Consider the following 21,479-nt stretch of genomic DNA (forward strand, 5'->3'; position numbering starts at 1 on the left):
CCAAAATGCACATCACATTGTGACGTCATTGACTGGCGCCCGCTGCAGCAGTCCTGAATATTTGCTACAGCACAGAAAGCCTGTCAGTCAAAAGGTACTGTATATATTTACTAATTTAACGTCTTTTCGTCAATAACTATTTTTTTTTCAAGTGTTATAAATAAAAATGTAGCATATATTTAGCATTAAGGATCTATTTAGAGATAATAAAGATAAGCGAGTATAGCTAATGCCATCTAGCTAATTGTGCATGTGCAGTTTGACACAGTTTGTATGATTCTGCATTTAAATAGTCCTTTTCACGACCTAACAAGTGTAATTAACAGCTAATCATAATCGTCAAGATATACGCTTACCTGAATCGTTTTCGACCAGTACTGTTCTTAAAGGAGATTGCAGTATTAGATCATGAGTTCTGGTCCACCATCCAGATGAGTCCAGATAGCAGAACCAACAGAGGCGGTCTTGTGTGTGTGTGTGTGTGTGTGTGTGTGTGTGTGTGTGTGTGTGTGTGTGTGTGTGTGTGTGTGTGTGTGCCGTCCAAGTGTCCAAGCCTGGGGTCTGTTGTGAATTTCAGCTTAAACTGATACCAAATTTGGACATTTTTGGTGAGCTGCCAACCCTAACAGTATTTATGGACATTGTAGACCAAAATGATGACAGAATTGTGCTATTTAAAAATTATGCTACTCAAAGACATTAAGACTTAATGTCAAAGTGGCCAGCACTTTAATGCCTGTCAGGCTTATTCGTTTGTGATATCCTCCCATCGCTTACTTTGATTGATTCATTGTTTTATCTGATAGATACAAAATATGCCTTATTCATTTAGTAACCAGAGACAAGGGCTGCTTGATTATGGCAAAAATCATAATCACGATTATTTTGGTCAATATTGAGATCACGATTATTTAACATGATTACTCATTGACTTTGGAAACATCATGCATTTATTGAACTTTTTTAACAGTGGATTGAAATGTAAACTCCACTGGGTAGGGGAGGAGGCTATTGTCACATGATAATTATTTTATTATAATAATTCCTTACATTTAAATAGTGCTTTTCTAGGCACTCAAAGCACTTTACATAGTATAGGGGGACTCTCCTCAACCACCACCAGTGTGCAGCATCCACCTGGATGATGCAACGGAAGCCATAGTGCACCAGAACGCTCACCACACACCAGCTATTGATGGAGAGGAGAGAGTAGAGTGATGTAGCCAATTCATGGATGGGGATTATTAGGAGGCCATAATTGAATTTGGCCAGGACACCAGGGTTACACCCCTACTCTTTACGAGAAGTGTCCTGGAATTTTTAATGACCACAGAGAGTCAGCACCTCAGTTTAATGTCTCATCCGAAAGACAGTGCCTTTTTACAGTATAGTCTCCCATCCTGGTACTGGCTAGGCTCAACCCTGCTTAGCTATAATGGGCAACCAGGCAAGAGCTGCAGGGTGATATGGCTGCTGTTTATGTTATGTGTGGTAGTCAAATAAAGGAAAGCATCCATCGCCATCATTTACAGCAGGGGTGCTCACACTTCTATGGAATGAGATCTACTTTTTCATCATGTTATTGCAGTAAGATCTACCATGTACTATAAAGGCTATACATTATCACAATACCAAAATTTCAGGAGTTGGTAGTGAAATTTGACGATTCTCAATACCAGCTTCAAAACCACAACAAATAATAACACTAACTAATATGTTAATTATGGAAGAATGATTATTCAAGACTAGTAAACAGTCAATAAACAAATAACAATAAAAACAGCAATGAATAGAAATGGATAAAAAATAATAGAACAAATGAAGAAAATTCAGTGCTTTTTTAACAACTTTAAAAGTTTTTAACAGCTTTTTCAAGTATTCAAGTAAACATTCAGAATGAAATGCAACATAAAACTACTACTGGTCTTCACTGTATGATTATAATACATTAATACTTTTTAAAGCTACTAAAGTTACCCAGTCAAGAGCAGTGAGTGTTTTCTCATTTTCTTGTTCTGGTTGTTTGATTATTATGATGACACACTAGACGGCAGCAGGTCTATTAGCTAAGTCCGACATTTTAATACAAATCCGCTTTTTTCTCCACTGTTTATGTTCACTTTAGACATCACTCTCTGTGTTTACATGAATACCTCACCAAGACGGGCATTTTGGCGAAATTTTGAAATGTATTTGAACATTCAGGTGCATTAGCGCGAGCATTTTCAGCACACACACACACATACGCCGCCAGTCAATCAAACAGGGCACAGCTGTTATTAGATCGCTAGCGAATTATAAAATTACGTGCTCTGGATTACTTTTAACAGCAGAATAAGTATATGAACTTTCTAATAAGCGACACAGGCCTAGGCTAACACAAATATAGCCGGTTATTTTTTTGTTATTGACGTTTTGATCAGTCTGCTTGTCCAGTCGGATAAGTAAAATTCTCTTTCATTTGCCCCTTCAAAAATCCACTTGTCCTGGACATGCGTTAATGTCGAGCTCTGATTAAATATTGTATTCAACATTCTCTGATTAAAATGTTTTTCTTCTGCAGTATAGCTCATAAAGTAAATGTACGTTGTTAGCCAAAAAAGACTAATCAAAAACATATTTTGTTGCAGTGTATAATGGGGTAAGACTACACTCTCTCTCACCTTTATGTTCACTTCAATCCATCTTTAACTCACAAAAAACAAACGTTCTCTTCTTAATAGAGATGCGTATCGCCGATTTTCTTCATGATAAGATACACACAGTGAACGTGACACATATATTATGATTCACAACGTCACGAGCCATCATGTTATAATCTAGCAGCAGCAAATGCGCATGAGTGATGAGCGTCCCCAGAGTTTGCGTAGGCCGGGAGAAGATTCAATCTCTTCCCCGGTCACTTCACGCAACTAACCGCACAGAGAAATGCCAGTCTCGGAGTTTATTTTCATAACCCGCTTCCTTTTTATTTGAACTTTAATAAAGGATGATTTAAAGATATAATGCCGGGGTGTTTCATTGCGAAACGGAATGTGGCACAATAAAAGTTTTATCTCGATTATCTTGTTTTCATAATTGTTGGAAGCCAAAATCATAATTGAAAATAAAATTGGATTAATCGCCAAGCCCAACCAGAGACCATTCACTATGAATAACTAGTCTCCTTCACTGTGCTGGTGCACCTTATTATTTTTCGCATTAATATGTGCCTTTCCAAGCTATTAGTGGCAGCTGTTAATGAAATTCTTTCTAATGACAGTGTATTTTTGTTTTTGTGTGTTTCATAGCCATCTCCATGGTGATGAAGTCATCGATAGAGGAGGATGAGGGAGGGTGGGCTCTTGGGATCCCGGAGAAGATGCAAAATAATGCCAACTGGGTGGACGTCACCCAAGATTTCAAAGGAGCCTGTAAAGGTGTATGTCTATGATGTTTTCTAACAACATATCCTGGTGTTGTGGTCCAGACTGGTAATGGAAACATTGCTGGCTTGATCCCCTCAAAGAGCGAGTCATGAACTATCACCATTGTGCCTTTGAGCATGGCACTCCACCCTAGGTTACTTCAGGGAGATTGGCCCTTTAATAAGTGTACTGTTAGTCACTTTGAATGGACACGTAGTGAAATGACAGCTTACACCCTCCTCAACCATTTCTTCTTGTGAGTTATTATTGGCTCGGAGAGAAAGAAAATGGACAGTCTTTTCTCAAAATAGCTGTTTTCCACCAAGCCCTGAGAAACACAGTGAGAAAAAAAAATCTAATGTTTACTTTCATTCCAAAACAACTTACAAGAACATCCATTTTTGTGTAACTGACAGTTATTTAAAGCTGAAATGTGTCATTTCAGAGCCACTGGCATCTCCAAACGTAATTGCATAAAGAATCGCTGTTTTCAAACAGATTCCAGGAAACAAACTGATAGCCCCACCCCAAACTCTATTGGTTGAGCCATTGTTGGTGTGTCGGGCTGGAAGGGCCACTTAAACAAATAGAGGAATATTTTGATATCGCTTTAATATTTGTGAAATCAACCTAAAAATGGCTATCTTATAGTTAACTTTGCATAGAAAGACTTACATCTTTGAAAAAAAAAAAAGAGGAAACAGTAAAGAGGTAACAACATGAGTTCCCTAAACTGGTTTTGTGCAGATTTTTATAAAGCCATACATTTTGCATCATTTTACAGTCATTGTTTTTTGATTGTTGATTTATGATCCACTATCACTATAAATGGGATATTGGGTCTTGTATATATATTTTTTTTAATTTAGTACACATTTTTTAAGTTGCTGCAGAGTAATATTGATTACTTTGTGGACATGCATTCAGAAAGTAAAAGAAGCATGGCTGCAGGAATATTTGGGTTGATCTCTCCCTGCTGTTGTCAGTTTTGCCATTTATAGTCACTAAGAGTTCTAAAATCAACTTTCTTTACCATGCAAGCTTGACCACATCATGAATAAACTACAGCACAATGCCATAAACCAACAGAATACAAAATGGTACATTTGTGTTATTGAGTAAAGGAATCTTTTGTTAAATTGATCCTGATGTTATCAGTTATGTTCTATTGGAGTCACGTGTTGATTTGTAGTTTGTATGTAATTAAATGTGTTTTCTTTTTTAGAACTCAAACTGGGCGAGTTGCTCCATGACAAACTGTAAGCACATTTTACTCCTTCCTCGACCTTTTGACTTTTTATCTTGAAATAAAGGGCTTTATCAAGCATTTCAGGCACTTTTGATGCAGTAATACAGAATAGATAATGCCCATGTTCCTGCAGGTTTGGTCTGTTCGAGGCGATGTCAGCCATTGAGATGATGGATCCAAAGATGGATGCTGGAATGATCGGAAACCAAGTGAACCGGAAAGTTCTCAATTTTGAACAAGCTGTAAAGGTATCAACTGTATATATTGGTTTCATATCTGTCTGTCTGTCTATCTATCTATTAGGCATGTTACGATACGATGCAGAAGCCTCAAGATACGATTATTCAAAAAATAAAATATGGCGCCCACAAAATTAGTTCGCTTAAATGTATTCAATGATTCGACATGTGATGTCGGCGTAAATAAAATGACATGTTTGATGTACTGTAGCACTGGGAGATGACAACGTTGTTTGGCAAATTCGATAAGCTGTAACGCTACAATCTACTTGGTGTTTACCATTGATCTTCGAGCTCTCAACTCGCCCATGTACACTCGTTGCTATGTTTTCGTGAGAGCGCTCGGTGTCGCCTCTCCAGAGAGGAGACTGATTCTTAACTCTCAGTGTTGCATTGCTTGGTTTTAATCACACTTATGTATTTACAGTGGTGTGAAAAAGTGTTTGCCCCCTTCCTGATTTCTTATTTTTTTGCATGTTTGTCACACTTAAATGTTTCAGATCATCAAACAAGTTTAAATATTAGTCAAAGATAACACAAGTAAACACAAAATGCAGTTTTTAAATGAAGGTTGTTATTATTAAGGGAAAACAAAATCCAAACCTACATGGCCCTGTGTGAAAAAGTGATTGCCCCCTAAACCTTATAACTGGTTGGGCCACCCTTAGCAGCAACAACTGCAATCAAGCGTTTGCGATAACTTGCAATGAGTCTTTTACAGCGCTGTGGAGGAATTTTGGCCCACTCATCTTTGCAGAATTGTTGTAATTCAGCCATATTGGAGGGTTTTCGAGCATGAACTGCCTTTTTAAGGTCATGCCATAGCATCTCAATAGGATTCAGGTCAGGACTTTGACTAGGCCACTCCAAAGTCATCATTTTGTTTTTCTTCAGCCATTCAGAGGTGGACTTGCTGGTGTGTTTTGGATCATTGTCCTGCTGCAGAACCCAAGTTCGCTTCAGCTTGAGGTCACGAACAGATGGCCAGACATTCTCCTTCAGGATTTTTTGGTAGACAGCAGAATTCATGGTTCCATTTATCACAGCAAGTCTTCCAGGTCCTGAAGCAGCAAAACAGCCCCAGACCATCACACTACCACCACCATATTTTACTGTTGGTATGATGTTCTTTTTCTGAAATGCAGTGTTACTTTTACGCCAGATGTAAGGGGACACACACCTTCCAAAAAGTTAAACTTTTGTCTCGTCAGTCCACAGAGTATTTTCCCAAAATTCTTGGGGATCATCAAGATGTTTTCTGGCAAAAATGAGACGAGCCTTAATGTTCTTTTTGCTCAGCAGTGGTTTTCGTCTTGGAACTCTGCCATGCAGGCCATTTTTGCCCAGTCTCTTTCTTATGGTGGAGTCATGAACACTGACCTTAACTGAGGCAAGTGAGGCCTGCAGTTCTTTGGATGTTGTTTTGGGGTCTTTTGTGACCTCTTGGATGAGTCGTCGCTGCGCTCTTGGGGTAATTTTGGTCGGCCGGCCACTCCTGGGAAGGTTCACCACTGTTCCATGTTTTCGCCATTTGTGGATAATGGCTCTCACTGTGGTTCTCTGGAGTCCCAAAGCTTTAGAAATGGCTTTATAACCTTTTCCAGACTGATAGATCTCAATTACTTTCTTTCTCATTTGTTCCTGAATTTCTTTGGATCTCGGCATGATGTCTAGCTTTTGAAGATCTTTTGGTCTACTTCAATTTGTCAGGCAGGTCCTATTTAAGTGATTTCTTGATTGAGAACAGGTGTGGCAGTAATCAGGCCTGGGTGTGGCTAGAGAAATTGAACTCAGGTGTGATAAACCACAGTTAAGTTATGTTTTAACAGGTGGGGCAAACAGTTTTTTCACACAGGGCCATGTAGGTTTGGATTTTGTTTTCCCTTAATAATAACAATCTTCATTTAAAAACTGCATTTTGTGTTTACTTGTGTTATCTCTGACTAATATTTAAACTTGTTTGATGATCTGAAATATTTAAGTGTGACAAACTTGCAAAAAAATAAGAAATCAGGAAGGGGGCAAACACCTTTTCACACCGCTGTATTTATGTATCGTACGATACATATGCTAATGAATCGAGAGCGTCGTATCATACGATGCAGTATGATACAATATTTGTTACACCCCTACTATCTATATATCTGTCTGTCTGTCTGTCTGTCTATCTGTCTATCTTCCTTCACTGTTCTTATCTCTCTCTCTCTCTCTCTCTCTTTCTCTCTCTCTCTCTCTCTGTGAAGGATGAGGCTATAAGAGTGAAAGATCTGAGTTTACCTGAGCTAGTCGGCATCATGGACACTTGTTTCTGTTGTCTGGTGAGTATCATGTAATTTACCGTCACTCGATTGTGTCTCATGAAGCTGTATTGAATGTTCTCTCACTCTGTTGTGTTTATCTGTCTCAGATCACATGGCTGGAGGGGCATTCTCTTGCTCAGACTGTGTTTACCTGTCTGTATGTTCATAATCCTGATCTGATACAAGATCCCGCTCTCAAAGCCTTCGCTCTGGGCATCCTTAAAATCTGTGATATCGCCCGTGAAAAAGTCAACAAAGCCGCTGTGTTTGAAGAGGCAAGACACCTCGTCTGACTGTTGGCCCGTTAATGTTGTTGTATTATGGTATCTGGTGTGATTACTGAAGATGGACAAATATGAACAAAAGTGACTCACTGAAAGTGGCTCATCTAAACAATTTTAGTACAGTTGCAATCGAAATTATTCAACCCCCCAAAGACAGTAAGGATTTACAAAGGTAAGCTTTTCTGATGATCCAGAATTTTTCAACTTTATATCTATATCAGTTGAGTGACACATTCAAAGTCATGGTGTGAATATATAACCTAATATTTCTAAATAGCAGGATTTTTTTTTAAATACAGCCATGTCATAATTATTCAACCCCTACTGCATGTAGCTGTTTCTTAAATATGTAAGGCTACACAAGTAATTGTTTTAAAACAAAATTAAATCATCAATCTGCAATGGCACTTATTTAAGTTTTAAAATTTAAGTTTAGCGTTGTAAGCAAAAATGTATTTCTATGCAAAAAATGCAATTAAAAATAAGCTGTCTCAAAAGCTAATAGAGGAGATTATTTCATTACACAAGAAAGGTCATGGCTAAAAGTACATTTCCAAGGCACTTCAATTTCCAACAGACAAATCTGGCAGCACCATTCATACATTTTGTAATTATGGTACAACAGCAACCTTCTTGGGGTGTGGAAGAAAGCAAAACTTCACCAAGGGAAATGTTGACTTGAATATTCAAGAAGTAATAGGAAAGAAGTAGGAAAGACCTGTGGAGTCCTGGAAGAAGGTTTTATAGACGTATGACACTAAACTGAAAATGAGTTTTAGACCCATGGGTCAGCAGTACATCTGGAGTAAGATGACAAGGTGATGACAAGAACGACACCATCCCCACAGTCAAGCATGGAGGTGGGTCAGTCCTGTTATGGGGGTGTTTTGCGGCTGCAGGAAATGACTATCCTGACTATGTGACTGACACAATTGATTCTTTCAGGTATCAGGCCATTTTGGCATGAAAAATGTGATGCCTTCAGTGAGTAAATTGAAGCTTGGTGATCACTGGACTTTCCAGCAAGACAATAACACTAAGAATACATCCAAGTTCTCCAAAATCTGGTTCAGGGATAGGTCGTGGAATGTCCTTAAATGGCCCTTTCAGTCCATCGTTAAAATCCCATTGCAAACCTTTGTTGGGATTTCAAGGAAGCAGTGGCAGCACAGAAACCAAAGAATGTCAATGAGCTGGAAGCTTTTGCTCATGAGAAATGTGTAAAAATTACCTGAAACATTTATTTGCTGTTATTAAGGATAAAGGATGCTCCACAAATGATTGACTTTGGGGGCTGAATATTTTTGACATGACATTTTTGGAGAGAATTAGTTATTTTTTTATTTTAAAATTTGGGTAAACTGAACTCTTTGTTCTCAAAATCACTCAAATGTGTATTAAAAACTTACTGTTTTAATTCACATCACCAGAATGAATTGCTGGTAAGGGGGGGTTGAATAATTTTGATTGCAACTGTAAATATGTGGTCATGGTCACCATGGAAATCTACAGTTGTTTTTATTATACTACATGTAATGTATTATCTGCCATTTAAAATTTTGCTGGTGGTTGATTCAGTAAATAGTGATTTATGTGTTTCTGAATCACAGGAAGATTTCCAGGCGATGACATATGGCTTCAAAATGGCAAACAGTGTGACAGATCTGAGAGTGACAGGTTAGTGCCTTCTATCAAGAACATGTCCAGGTCATATTTTACCACAAAATGAGAAGATAGAAATTAGAAATTCTATTTTGCTCCTATTTTTTTGGACCATGAAGACTTTTTGACATTGTGAGATTATTTATATATTTTTTATCACTGTAATGCAGAAATAAGCTAATTATAAACATAAATTGTATTATTTTAATACATTATAAGTATTATGAGTATTATTTCAATATATAATATTTTCTTTCTTATTTTTGTTCTTTTGATTTTGAGGTGAAATATGACCCAGGCCTGAGATTCCCCCCAAACATTTTCACCAATATTGAGTCTTGTCATTGTGATTTGTTCAGGAATGCTGAAGGATGTTGAGGATGAACTTCAGAGGAAAGTAAAGGTATGCTGACCTCATCTCAAGCCTTCATCAGTTGAGCATAATTCTTCTCTTGATAAACGTCTCTGTCTTTTTCCTCAGAGTACACGCAGTCGACAGGGTGAACAGCGTGATCCTGAGGTGGAACTAGATGTAAGACATTACCATTTTTTCCCTAAAACAGAAGCTACATTAGATAAAGTTATTGAAGGATGAAGTTTTCTCTGACATTTTGTCTTGGTTTTATGATCCCCGCAGCATCAGCAGTGTTTGGCTTTGTTCAGTCGGGTTAAGTTCACTCGTCTGCTGCTCAGTGCGCTTATCTCCTTTACTAAAAAAGAGGTATTACACTACTGAAATGACTTATCAGACACATAACATACACATACCAGTGACCTGATAGATGGAGTGTTGACTGGTTCTTGTCCAGATCACTGATTGGTTAATTTGCCATTTCAGACGAGTGCTGTGAGTGAAGCACAGAAGCTGATGACTCAAGCTGCTGACTTACTGTCCGCCATACACTCCACCATACAGTATGGCATACAGTCACAGAACGACACAACCAAAGGAGGTAACACTCTACTTAGTTAAGACCTGTACAACAGTGACATGCATGATATTACACCCAGTATGCTTAATATGAGGTCATGTAAATGCCTTAAACAGCTTTCCTTTATTGGGGTAAGGTCATAAATGGCTTAAGAATAAACCAACGACACAATTATATTTTTGCCTATTACTCTGATTTCGCGTCACATTTAGACACCTTATCTGGCATTCTTATGGCTTATCCAATGTGTGCAAGTGTTGTGCACATGACTATTTACATTTTGATGTCAAATGTTGGTTTCACAAACGTCCTGTTTCCAGATCACCCAATCATGATGGGGTTTGAGCCGTTGGTTAACCAGCGCCTGCTTCCGCCCACTTTCCCCCGCTATGCCAAGATCATCAAGAGAGAGGAGATGGTCAACTACTTCAGCAAACTCATTGAGCGCATTAAGACTGTCTGCGAGGTCATCAACATAACCAACCTGCACAGCATCCTGGTAAATTATTTTGCTACAATGACTGGCTGACCTCCCACTTATCATGGCTACCTGCCAAACACAGAAATGTACATGAAATATTGATTTGGGAATTTTTGGATTGTTTAAGAAACAAGAACAGCTGAGTAGGAAACCGATTGCCGGGGACAGCTGTGCATTATACAGTTTAATGGTCATTATACAAAATATATGGCCACCGAATACCATGATTGACCAATGAGTTGTTCCAGAGAGCTGTGTAAGGGGTGTTATTTGGCACAAGAAGAAGTGAACCCCTTCTAAAATCATTCATGGTGTCACAACACACAGCCTCAAGTGGCATTAAAACAGCAGCAGCACCAATTTGATAAAAGTCACCATGTTCAATCAATTATGGCATTTATGAAATAGGTCAAGTTTGTCAAGACTAACTTTGATGTTGGCTTTACAAAGCATTGTCTGAAAGTTTAAATTCATTTTAAAAGTTTCAAATTTAATGGATAGACAGACATTATAGTAAGACAAACAGATAGATAGATAGATAGACAGACTCACTAAGCACTTCATTAGGAATACTATTGTACTAATAAAGTGCCAGACGTGGACTTCTGCTGTTGTAGCCCATCCGTCTCAAGGTTTGATGTGTTGTGCATTCTGAGATGATATTCTTCTCACCACAATTGTACAGAGTGGTTATCTGAGTTACTGTAGCCTTTCTGTCAGCTCGAACCAGTCTGGCCGTTCTCTGTTGACCTCTCTCATCAACAAGGCGTTTCCATCCGCAGAACTGCCGCTCACTGGATGTTTTTTTTTTTTTTTGGCACCATTCTGAGTAAACTCTAGACACTTTTGTGCGTGAAAATCCCAGGAGATCAGCAGTTACAGAAATACTCAAACCAGCCCATCTGGCACCAAAAATCATGCCACAGTTGAAATCACCGATATCACATTTTACCCCATACTTTTGGTTGATGTGAACATTAACTGAAACTCCTGACCCGTATCTGAATGATTTTATGCATTGCACTGCTGCCACACAATTGGCTGATTAGATATTGCATAAATACAGTAAGTAGGTGTACAGGTGTTCCTAATAAAGTGCTTAGCTAGTTTAGTCTGGCCATTCTTTGTTGACCTCTCTCATCAACAATGTGTTTCTGTCCACAGAACTGTCGCTCATTGGATGTTTTTTTTTTTGGGCACCATTCGGAGTAAACTCTAGAGACTGTTATGTGTGAAAATCCCAGGAGATCAGCAGTTACATTCTGATGGTTAATGTGAATATTAACTGAAGCTCCTGACCCGTATTTGCATGATTTTATGCATTGCACTGCTGCCACATGATTGGCTGATTAGATAAACGCATTAATAAGTAATTGTTCCTAATAAAGTGTTCGGTGAGTATAGATAAGAGTATAAATGGATGGATGGATAGACAGAGAGAGAAAGCAGATTAAAGGCCTTTTTTGGGTTTGTTTGCATTTGAATTTTTTACAGTTGGATTTTGAATTAACAAGCATTCCATTGGCCCATTTGAGCATTTCGTCATTGTAAGTCTATGGGATTTTTCAGGTTTTTGATCGTCCCCTGTGTGAAAACCGTAAGTCCGATCAGTTAGATAAGATATACCACTCTGTTCCAGAAGAGTCTGAAGGTCTGTGCTGAGTTTGGTGGATGTTGCTTGAAAGCGTTAGCAGTTAGTGTTAGAAATTGTGGTGTTGGTTTAGGGAGTTTGAAAAAAAATATTTAATGGATAAATGCAACAAATGACACATTTTTTGTGTACACAGGATTTCTTCTGTGAGTTCAGTGAGCAGTCTCCATGTGTGCTGTCTAGATCTCTGCTGCAGGTGGGTGAAATCTTCTCCCTATAAAGGATACATTGGACAATGTAGCCACCTCAAGTTGTAATGCTTCTCTTTGGTCTGGACATATAATATGATTTGGTTATCTCTACATAAATGAACATGTTGATGCCATAACACTTACCGGACGTCTGTGAATGTGTGTGTGTGTTTAATGTAGAACACGTTTCTGATTGACAATAAGAAGGTAATCGGGACTCATCTGATGCAGGATATGATTAAAGATGCTCTGCGATATTTTGTCAGTCCTCCTGTCCTGTCCACAAAGTGAGTGATAATTTGTGTTCATTTTATTTACTTGTTAATTAATGTTGTACACCATATGCACTACACGTTAAAGACACTAGCATCACCAAGCGGACTTGCAAAAAATAACGCTGTTTTCCTGAACACTCCCCCTCGGCAAACAGATAGTTCTGCCCCAAATTGGTTGAGCTAATGTTGCTATGTCAGGATGCTCAGACAGTCAGTGTTTGAAAGCACCACAGATTTTACACTTTGGGGGGGAAATCAAACTGAAAATGGTTTATAGTTGTCTCTGCATAATAAGATACAAAAGGAGAAAGTTTTTTTTTATCAAAATGACACACTTCACCTTTAATAGGCATTTGAATGCCCTCCATAACATCAAAGGTTTTAACGCAATTACCAGTTAATTGCTTATACATTATACATTTTTACAGATGTCTTGAATTATGTTATATTCTAAACTCTAATCCTGGAGTCACAAAACATATTAAGTGCTGTTCTTTTTCTCCACAGATGCAGTTTGAATAATAACCATCAGGCCAAAGATTACATTGACTCCTTTGTTACGCACTGCACACGGGTTTGTGATTCACTTAGTTTGACATGTTATAATATTATGTTATAATGAGTTGATGGAATAAGAGGTTTTTTTTTATGTGTTACAGCCTTTCTGCAGCCTCATTCAAATTCACGGGCACAACCGAGCACGACAGAGAGACAAACTGGGGCACATACTGGAGGAGTTCGCCACTCTTCAGGATGAGGTGTGTATGTGTGTGTGTGTGTGTGGCATCTGTTGTTTTGCTTGATTAAACTAAACATGAAATCAAAATTGATCCTTTTTACTTAATGAATGTCCCTGGTCTTATTGTGCATGAATTATTAAGAGCACGTTATTCCACAGAAAAGTTTTCAGAATCTTTCTTTAAAATACAATAATGTTATCTGCCTCTAAAATGACTTTTCTTTTCTGCTGATGTAACCCTTTATAGCAAAAATATTCAGATACATACAAATATATACAGTGGCAGGAAAATTGAAATTAGCTGTTTTTCAGCATTAATTAAGTATAGAAAAACACAATGCACTTAGGCTAACAACACACAAACAATTATAATCTGTCATGTATTCATTGAACACAATCCATTAATCATTCATAGTGATGTGGAAAAAATAAATGAACCCTTGGATTTAAAAACTTGTCAATCCTCCTTTGGCAGCGATAACTTCAGCCAAGCCTTTCCAGTATCTGTGGATTAGACCTGCACAATGTTCAGAAGAAATTTAGGACCATTCTTCCTTGCAGAACTGCTTCAGTTCAGCCATATTCTCAGGATGTCTGATGTGAACGGCTCTCTTGAGGTCATTCCACAGCATCTCTATTGGGTTAAGGTCTGGGCTCTGACTGAGCCACTCCAAAAGGAGGATTTTCTTTTTTTGAAGCCATTCTGTAGTGGATTTACTTTGATGTTTAGGGTCATTGTCCTGCTGCATCACCCAACTTCTACTGAACTTCAGCTGGTGCACAGCCACCCTGACATTATCCTGTAGGATATCTTGATAAACTTGGGAATTAATTTTTCCCTCAATGATGTTAAGTGGTTCCAGCCCTGAAGCAGCAAAGCAGCCCCAAGTCATGATGCTCCTTTCACCATACTTCACCGTTGTGATGATGTTGTCATGTTGGCATGTGGTGCCCTTTTACGCCATATGTAGTTCTGCGTGTCCTTCCCAAACAATTCAGCTCTAGTTTCATCAGTCCACAAAACATTTCCTGAGTAGTGTTGTGGTTGTCTTTTGCAAATTTCAGGTGCACAGCAATATTTTTGCTGGAAAGCAGCAGCTTCCTTCGTGGTGTCCTGCCATAGACACCATGCCTGTTTAATATTTTCCGTATAGTAGACACATGAACAGAGATGTTAACCAGTTCCAATGATTCCTTCAAGTCTTTAGCTGTCACTCTAGGGTTCTTTTTTTTTTTTACCTCATTGAGCATTCTGCGGTGTGCCCTTTGAGTCATCTTGGCTGGACGGCCACTTCTAGGGAGAGTAACCACAGTACTAAATCATCTCCATTTATAGACAGTTTGTAACTGTGGACAGATGAATATCTAAGTTCTTCGAGATAACTTTGTTACCCTTTCCAGCTTTATGCAAAGCAAGTATTCTTGATCGAAGGTCTTCAGAGCTCTCTTTTTTGCAAGGCATGGTCCAAGTCAACAGATGCTTCTTGTGAATAGCAAACTTAAAATGTTTGAGTGCTTTTTATAAGTCAAAGTAGCTCTAACCCACACCTCCAATCTAGTGTCATTAATTGGATGCAAGGTTTTCCAACTCCTGACTCTAATTAGCTTTTGTTGACATCATTCACATACTTTTTCCAACCTACGCTGTGAATTTTTGTATGGTGTATTCAGTATGTACAAGAACAATACAATAATTTGTGTGTTATTAGTTAAAACAGATTGTGTTTCTTCATTATTGTAACTTAGATGAAGATCAAACCAGATTTTAAGACAAATTTATACATAAATGCAGGTAATTCCAAAGGGTTCACATATTTTTTCTTGCCACTGTAAGTAGTTTGAGAGTGTAGGGATATTGAATCGGTTGCTTCGTGGAAGTGTTCGCTGCAGAGCTCTTTTGGTGCATTTTGTTTGCCATGATTCTCTAATTGATGAATTTTTCACTTCAAGATCATGGGTAGTGTAGTTATTCACCACAAATTCCACTATTTAATGTGCTTTTTTAAAAATGCAAATGTGTAAATTTCAAATAACTCGATCGGATAGCTTCGAAAGAAGCGCCTACCATCAGTAAACAACCTCAGAGCTCACGGTAGGTCTGTCTTTAAAAGTTGTCATTAACAAGTAATTCCCCTTTGAAATAAATGAATGGGATTTCTTTTCACAACAAGACTATTGCGCTCTATTGAAAATGCATCAACACTGGAAAGAAAACTGTTCTTGTCAAACTATCTCATGAGGTCTATAAGCTTTTGGACAAGTTTGATTCCGCTGGCTTTGCTGTGTTGTGTTTAAGTCAGTCGTAATGCTTCATTGTATGTGTTTGTTGTTGTGCACTGTAGGCTGAGAAAGTGGACGCTACTCTACACGGTCTGCTTATGAAGCTGGAACCGCAACGGCAGCACTTAGCTTGTCTGGGCACCTGGATCCTTTATCACAACCTGAGAATCATGATCCAGTACCTGCTCAGTGGCTTTGAGCTGGAGCTCTACAGCATGCACGAGTATTATTATGTCTACTGGTAAGGCAAATTCATGTTAAGTGCATGTGAGCAAATAGTGCTGTGCCGGACTTGACGCAACGCTCAAACAAAACAGATCAATGTTTTGATAGCACCACGTTGTTGCACTTTTCAGCTTACAAATGTATGACATCCTTCTGCTGAACACAAACAAAGATTTTTAGAAGAATATCTCAGCTCTGTAGGTTCATACAATGCAAGTGAATGGTGGCCAGAACTTTGAAACTCCAAAAAGCATATATAAAAGCAGCTGAAAAAAATCTATACGACTCCAGGGGTTAAATCCATGTCTTCAGAAGCGATATGGTAGGTGTGGGTGAGAAACAGATCAATATTTGGTTATTTTTTTTACTATAAATATCCACTTTCAAACAGCCTTCCTAAGCCCTCTTCTCTCCTAATGGTTCTTCTTTTGTTTTTGCGATTTGCATTCTCCGTGCATATTGCCGCCAACTGGGCAGGGATGAGATTTGATTTTCAGGGGCAGTTTTTACCTTTATGAGGGCATGTTTTTTCTAGCCATTTAAAAGTTTGTTTACTTCTATTTAACCAATAACCATTTTTGATGTCCTTTTTCCCCTGAGCCTACCTTAATTTCTGATCCTGATTTAATGTTATATTCATGATATGTCTGTCACTCTCTCCACGTATAAACAGGTATCTGTCCGAGTTCCTGTATGCATGGCTGATGTCCACATTGAGTCGAGCAGACAGCTCTCAGATGGCAGAGGAGAGAATCCTGGAGGAGCAGCTCAAAGCACGAAGCAACAAAAAGAGCAAGAAAAAGAAGAAAGGTTCATACAGACTGCCATTCATTCAAACATTTAAAAATGATCTACATTGCTCTGTAGGGTTGTGATGTGTTGTTCTGTTGTTTCAGCTCGTCCTCTGAGTAAAGAGATCACTATGAGCCAAGCGTACCAGAACATGTGTGCTGGCATGTACAAGGTAAAGTCTCTTGAAATGCACTCACTTAGAGTATGCTTAGATGTTAAGATGTTTTATGTAGTGATAGACCGATGTATGGGCTGACGATATATGTCTCTTTTGAGATTTTTGATAAATGACCTCTATCTCTTTGTGTCTGCAGACTATGATAGCATTGGATATGGACAGAAAGGTGCGTAAGCCTCAGTTTGAGCTGGACAGTGAGCAGGTTCGCTACGAGCATCGATTCGCCCCGTTTAACAGTGTCGTCACACCTCCACCAGTGCACTATATTCAGTTTAAGGTACGACTGTTTACACACTTCGTGAAGGTGATGTTTTTCCTATGCTGTTTTACTGCAAACATTAGATTAAACTGTGTGTTCATGTAGGAAATGTCCGATCTGAAGAAGTACAATCCTCCTCCTCGCTCAGCGGATCTCTATATGGCAGCCAGTAAACATTTCCAGCAGGCCAAACTCATACTTGAAAACGTCACCAGCCCTGACGCAGAGGTGCATTTAAAACCATCTTTATATTACTCTAGGACTTTTCACATTATACTTAACCCTGGGTTATCATCTTTTTAGATTCCGTGCTAAGCAACATTTTAACAATGACAGCCAACACTGTGTACAGTGTAAGTGTGAAATCTTGAAACGAGAATACTCTGATTAATTACGAAGCCTGGGTAAAGTATGCACATTATAAAACGTAGAACAAGATAACCCCGGATTAGGTTACATATGGAATTATATTGGTGACAAATGTCTTTGAAACAAAAAAGCACACTGAATTGCACTAACTGAAGAATAAACGCATTGCATTAACAGTGCTTGCATTTTTATTCACATTTAAACTGAATATTTCAATTGAAATTTTGCGCAAATTTAGTAATAAAAAATTCAATAATAAATATTCACCTTCCAAGTTCATTTCCAAAATATTCTGTTTTTGGTCCCATTTTATATTGGGTGTCTTTACTATGTACTAACATTAAAATGCATACAGTTCAATGTATTTATTGTGTAACTACATTCTCAAAAATGCACATTTTCTAAGGTTGAGGTATGGGTAGGTTTAAGAGTAGGGTTAGGGCTTTGGGTAAGGGTTGGGTTAGGTTTAGGGGTAAAGTTAACAATGTAACTACAGATGTTATTAAATGCAAGTACAATGCAACAACATGTACGTACATAGTTATTACATTGTATTAAATGCGTATGTACATAGCAGTCAAAGACAATATAAAGTGGGTCGGTTTTTTGTTTTAATCTTTATGATTTGACAGGTAATATTCGGTCCATTATGTTTCACTTTGCCTCTTAAATTTCAGTGGTTAAAATTGTACATCCTGACATTGCAGAAAAAGCAGTAGAGTGCCAATGCATTATCTTCACTTGCTGCTACTAGGCTTCACCCCTAGGTGGAGCACTTGGGTGTTGATGAAGAAAATGACTCTTGATTAACAAATTCAAGTGTGAAAAGTCCATCTCACAATTCTGTTCCTTATGTAAGATTTTCAGAAATATACCCAGAAATCATTGCTCACTGAGTCTCCCTTGCTCCCATAAGCCATTTTAGCTTTACACGAATAGTGACTCGTTATTTCAATGATAACAATTGTTCATTATTATTATCATCCAAGGAAGTGACTAGCGGTGATTGTTGGTTTGTATCATGTTGTAGGTTAATCGCATCCTTAAAGTGGCCAAACCCAATATTGTTGTAATGAAACTACTAGCTGGAGGACACAAGAAGGAGACCAAGGTACAAGATGTTTCATTATTATATATAGAAATATTGGTAACACTTTACAACAAGGTTTCATTCGTTAACATTAACAATTAACAATAAGTTTTTCCATCATTTATTATTCTTTGTTGATGTTAGTTAATAAAAATACAGTTGTTCATTGTTAGTTCATATTAACTAATGTTAACAAATAAAAGTTTTGGATTTTAAAAATGTATTACCGTATGTTGAAATTAACATTAACTAAGATTAATAAATGCTTAATAAGTATTATTCATTGTTAGTTCATGTTAGCTAATGATGATAACAAATGGAACCTTATTGTAAAGTGTTACCAAAATATTTGTGGTTCAGTTCAAGTTATTAATTTAAATGCAATCATTTTGACTCCAAACCAAAATCATGTTTACAGTAATGCACCTACAGTAGAAGTCTATGGGACAATGTATTGTACCAGCATAAACATTCAAGTATTCACAAGATGGAAACATATGTTTACATGAGGATGTAATGATAACATTGAGAAAAAAAGTGGATTTAGACAACTTTAAAACTCAAATAACAACATTTTGTGTGAAAATAAATATAAGCTCTTATTGAAAATAGCTGCATATTTCTGCTCTCAAAACCTTGCTTCCATTGTAAGTTAATTACTGTATGTCTGTACGGACAATTTGAGTCTAAACTATAGTCTGTAGTAATGAACCGATGCTGTCGACTGAGCTTAAAGGGACAGTTAACCCAAAAATGAAGATTCTCTCATCATTTACCTATCCTCCTATTGTTACTAACCCATATTACCCATATCTTTCCTCTATGGAACACAAAAGGAGATAGTCATTGTACAGAAACAAGATGCAATGAAAGTGAATGGTGACTGAGGCTAACATTCTGCCTCACATCTCCTTTTGTGTTCTAAAGAGGAAAGAAAGTTAAATGGGTTTGATATAGAGGTCGACCGATATATAGGTTTCACCGATTAATCGGTGCCGATAGTTGCTTATTGGAACTATCGGTTATCGTGAAAAATCAATGCAGATATATTTTTTTTAATTATTATTATTATTTCTTCCATGGTCCTCTGTGGCCAAAACCCTTCATCTGGTGAATATATAGGCGACAAAAAGCTTAATTTGGCGAATATTTACACATAGAGCATTGAAACAGAGCAAAGACTCTGTAACCATCACTGTTTATGGACTAATTTATGATTATTAATGCGAAATGTTATAAAAAAGACATAACAATTGACAAGCGATCGCTGATGATCTACTATTGTTGAATTGCTGATCATACAGCATTTATCAGCCCAAAATACAATGTTTACTTTATAGTGATTACATTGTAAAAGATAGTAAGAGTGCATGTTTTGTTTCCTTTGTGTTTTTGTGAGCTGAAAGCTCAAACATTTCAAAATAAGAGTCCCCGTTGTGTTTTGGGCTTGTTTATAATTAAAATTCCAGCGTTATACACCAAATCTTCACTTTGTTTCTGGTTACTGTCGTAATTTTGGTTGCACAACAAACAAGCATCTGGGATTTTAATCATTTTGGACTATTGCAGCCTCTATACCTGTGCCCGTCACAGTAAAAAAAGACTAAGATTTTTTTTTTCAGAAAATTTAGTAAAGACGCTGACTACCACCCCTGAGTCGTAAGTTTGAATCCAGGGCGTGCTGAGTGATTCCAGCCAGGTCTCCTAAGCAACCAAATTGGCCCGGTTGCTAGGGAGGGTAGAGTCACATGGGGGTAACCACCTCGTGGTCGCTATAATGTGTGGTTCTCACTCTCAGTGGGGCGCATGGTGAGTTGCACACGGATGTTGCAGGGAATAGCATGAAGCCTCCATACTTGCTGTCTCCGTGGTAATGCGCTCAACAAGCCACGTGATAAGATGCGCAGATTGTCGGTCTCGGACGCAAATGAGATTCGTCCTCCACCACCCGGATTGAAGAGTCACTACGCCACCACAAGGATTTAGAGCTCATTGGGAATTGGGCATTCCAAATTGGGGAGAAAAAAAAAATATTCAATACATTTATTTTAAACTATTGTCCGATTAATCGGTTATCAGCCTTTTCCACCACCTTATCATATCGGCAAAATCCACTATTGGTCAACCTCTAGTTTGGAACGACATGAATGTGAGAAAATAATGACAGAATTTTCATTTTTGGGTAAACACTCCCTAACTTTATTGAACCTAGAACATTCCTTTATACAAGTAATTTTGTATAGATGAGAAATTTGAAACTCACTGCATCCTCTGGCTTCTTCCTTTCAGGCTCTTCCTGAATTCGACTTCTCTGCACACAAATACTTCCCCATAGTCAAGATAATTTGAGATCAACCCTGTTTCCAGTGTTTCAGAACTCCTCTCATTGAAACATTAACCCTCATGATGGCATCTGAATCAATTAATATTCATAACTGTAATGGTACAGTTGAACACAGACACATTCAGTGGTTTGAACAGTTAGCAACAGGATCATGTTCTTCTCTTTAAAGATTTGACATTAAGGCCACAGACATTAAATCGTAAATGTATTTTTATTAAAAGTCTCTTTTTTCTTTTTTTTTTTTTTGTGGAAAAAAAATAAATTGTCAAAATATTAAGAAATTCAGTCTTGACCAACACAAAATAGGTATTGTTTGAAAGCTTATAAGCTCTACTTTACAATGTATGTAGGCATTATGACCAAAACTGAACAAGTGCTTTGAAATTTGCAGACAAATCAGAAGTGTTCTGCTTTGATAATTTATGAAAAGCTTTGCACTGTACATATTTTTGTAATCAGTAAAAATATCAAACTGATCAAATACCCATGTGTCATGTTGTTGGAAAGCTCTCAAAGAGTAGAATACAACCAG

At 37.8% G+C, this 21,479-nt stretch overlaps 1 protein-coding gene across 2 annotated transcripts; it reads left to right on the top strand.

The window, feature by feature from the left end:
- Positions 1-32: 32 nt before the first annotated feature.
- Positions 33-21,192, top strand: LOC127414442 (N-alpha-acetyltransferase 35, NatC auxiliary subunit-like). Of its 2 annotated transcripts, XM_051652461.1 has the most exons (23): positions 33-94; positions 3,291-3,419; positions 4,633-4,666; positions 4,790-4,904; positions 7,139-7,213; positions 7,303-7,470; positions 9,090-9,156; positions 9,501-9,544; positions 9,623-9,673; positions 9,779-9,862; positions 9,980-10,094; positions 10,394-10,572; positions 12,342-12,401; positions 12,577-12,683; positions 13,179-13,245; positions 13,331-13,429; positions 15,753-15,931; positions 16,589-16,725; positions 16,812-16,879; positions 17,022-17,162; positions 17,250-17,372; positions 18,544-18,624; positions 20,893-21,192. In XM_051652461.1, the coding sequence occupies exons 2-23, from the start codon at positions 3,299-3,301 to the stop codon at positions 20,950-20,952; spliced, it is 2,175 nt and encodes a 724-aa protein (XP_051508421.1). In that variant the 5' UTR covers positions 33-94; positions 3,291-3,298; the 3' UTR covers positions 20,953-21,192. The 2 variants fall into 2 exon arrangements, with proteins under 2 accessions (XP_051508421.1, XP_051508422.1); XM_051652462.1 differs by lacking the exon at positions 33-94 and having other exon boundaries at positions 3,367-3,421.
- The last annotated feature ends 287 nt before the right edge of the window (positions 21,193-21,479 follow it).

Source organism: Myxocyprinus asiaticus, chromosome 24, assembly GCF_019703515.2.
Source record: "Myxocyprinus asiaticus isolate MX2 ecotype Aquarium Trade chromosome 24, UBuf_Myxa_2, whole genome shotgun sequence".
Taxonomy (NCBI): Eukaryota; Metazoa; Chordata; class Actinopteri; order Cypriniformes; family Catostomidae; genus Myxocyprinus; species Myxocyprinus asiaticus.

What these genes read in the sequence shown, in the direction of transcription:
- LOC127414442 (XM_051652461.1), top strand. Translation starts at nt 3,299, where the DNA reads ATGGTGATGAAGTCATCGATAGAGGAGGATGAGGGAGGGTGGGCTCTT. An exon ending in TTTCAAAGGAGCCTGTAAAG is followed by an intron (nt 3,420 to 4,632) that starts GTGTATGTCTAT and finishes TTTCTTTTTTAG; the next exon opens with AACTCAAACTGGGCGAGTTG. An exon ending in AAGCCGCTGTGTTTGAAGAG is followed by an intron (nt 7,471 to 9,089) that starts GCAAGACACCTC and finishes TCTGAATCACAG; the next exon opens with GAAGATTTCCAGGCGATGAC.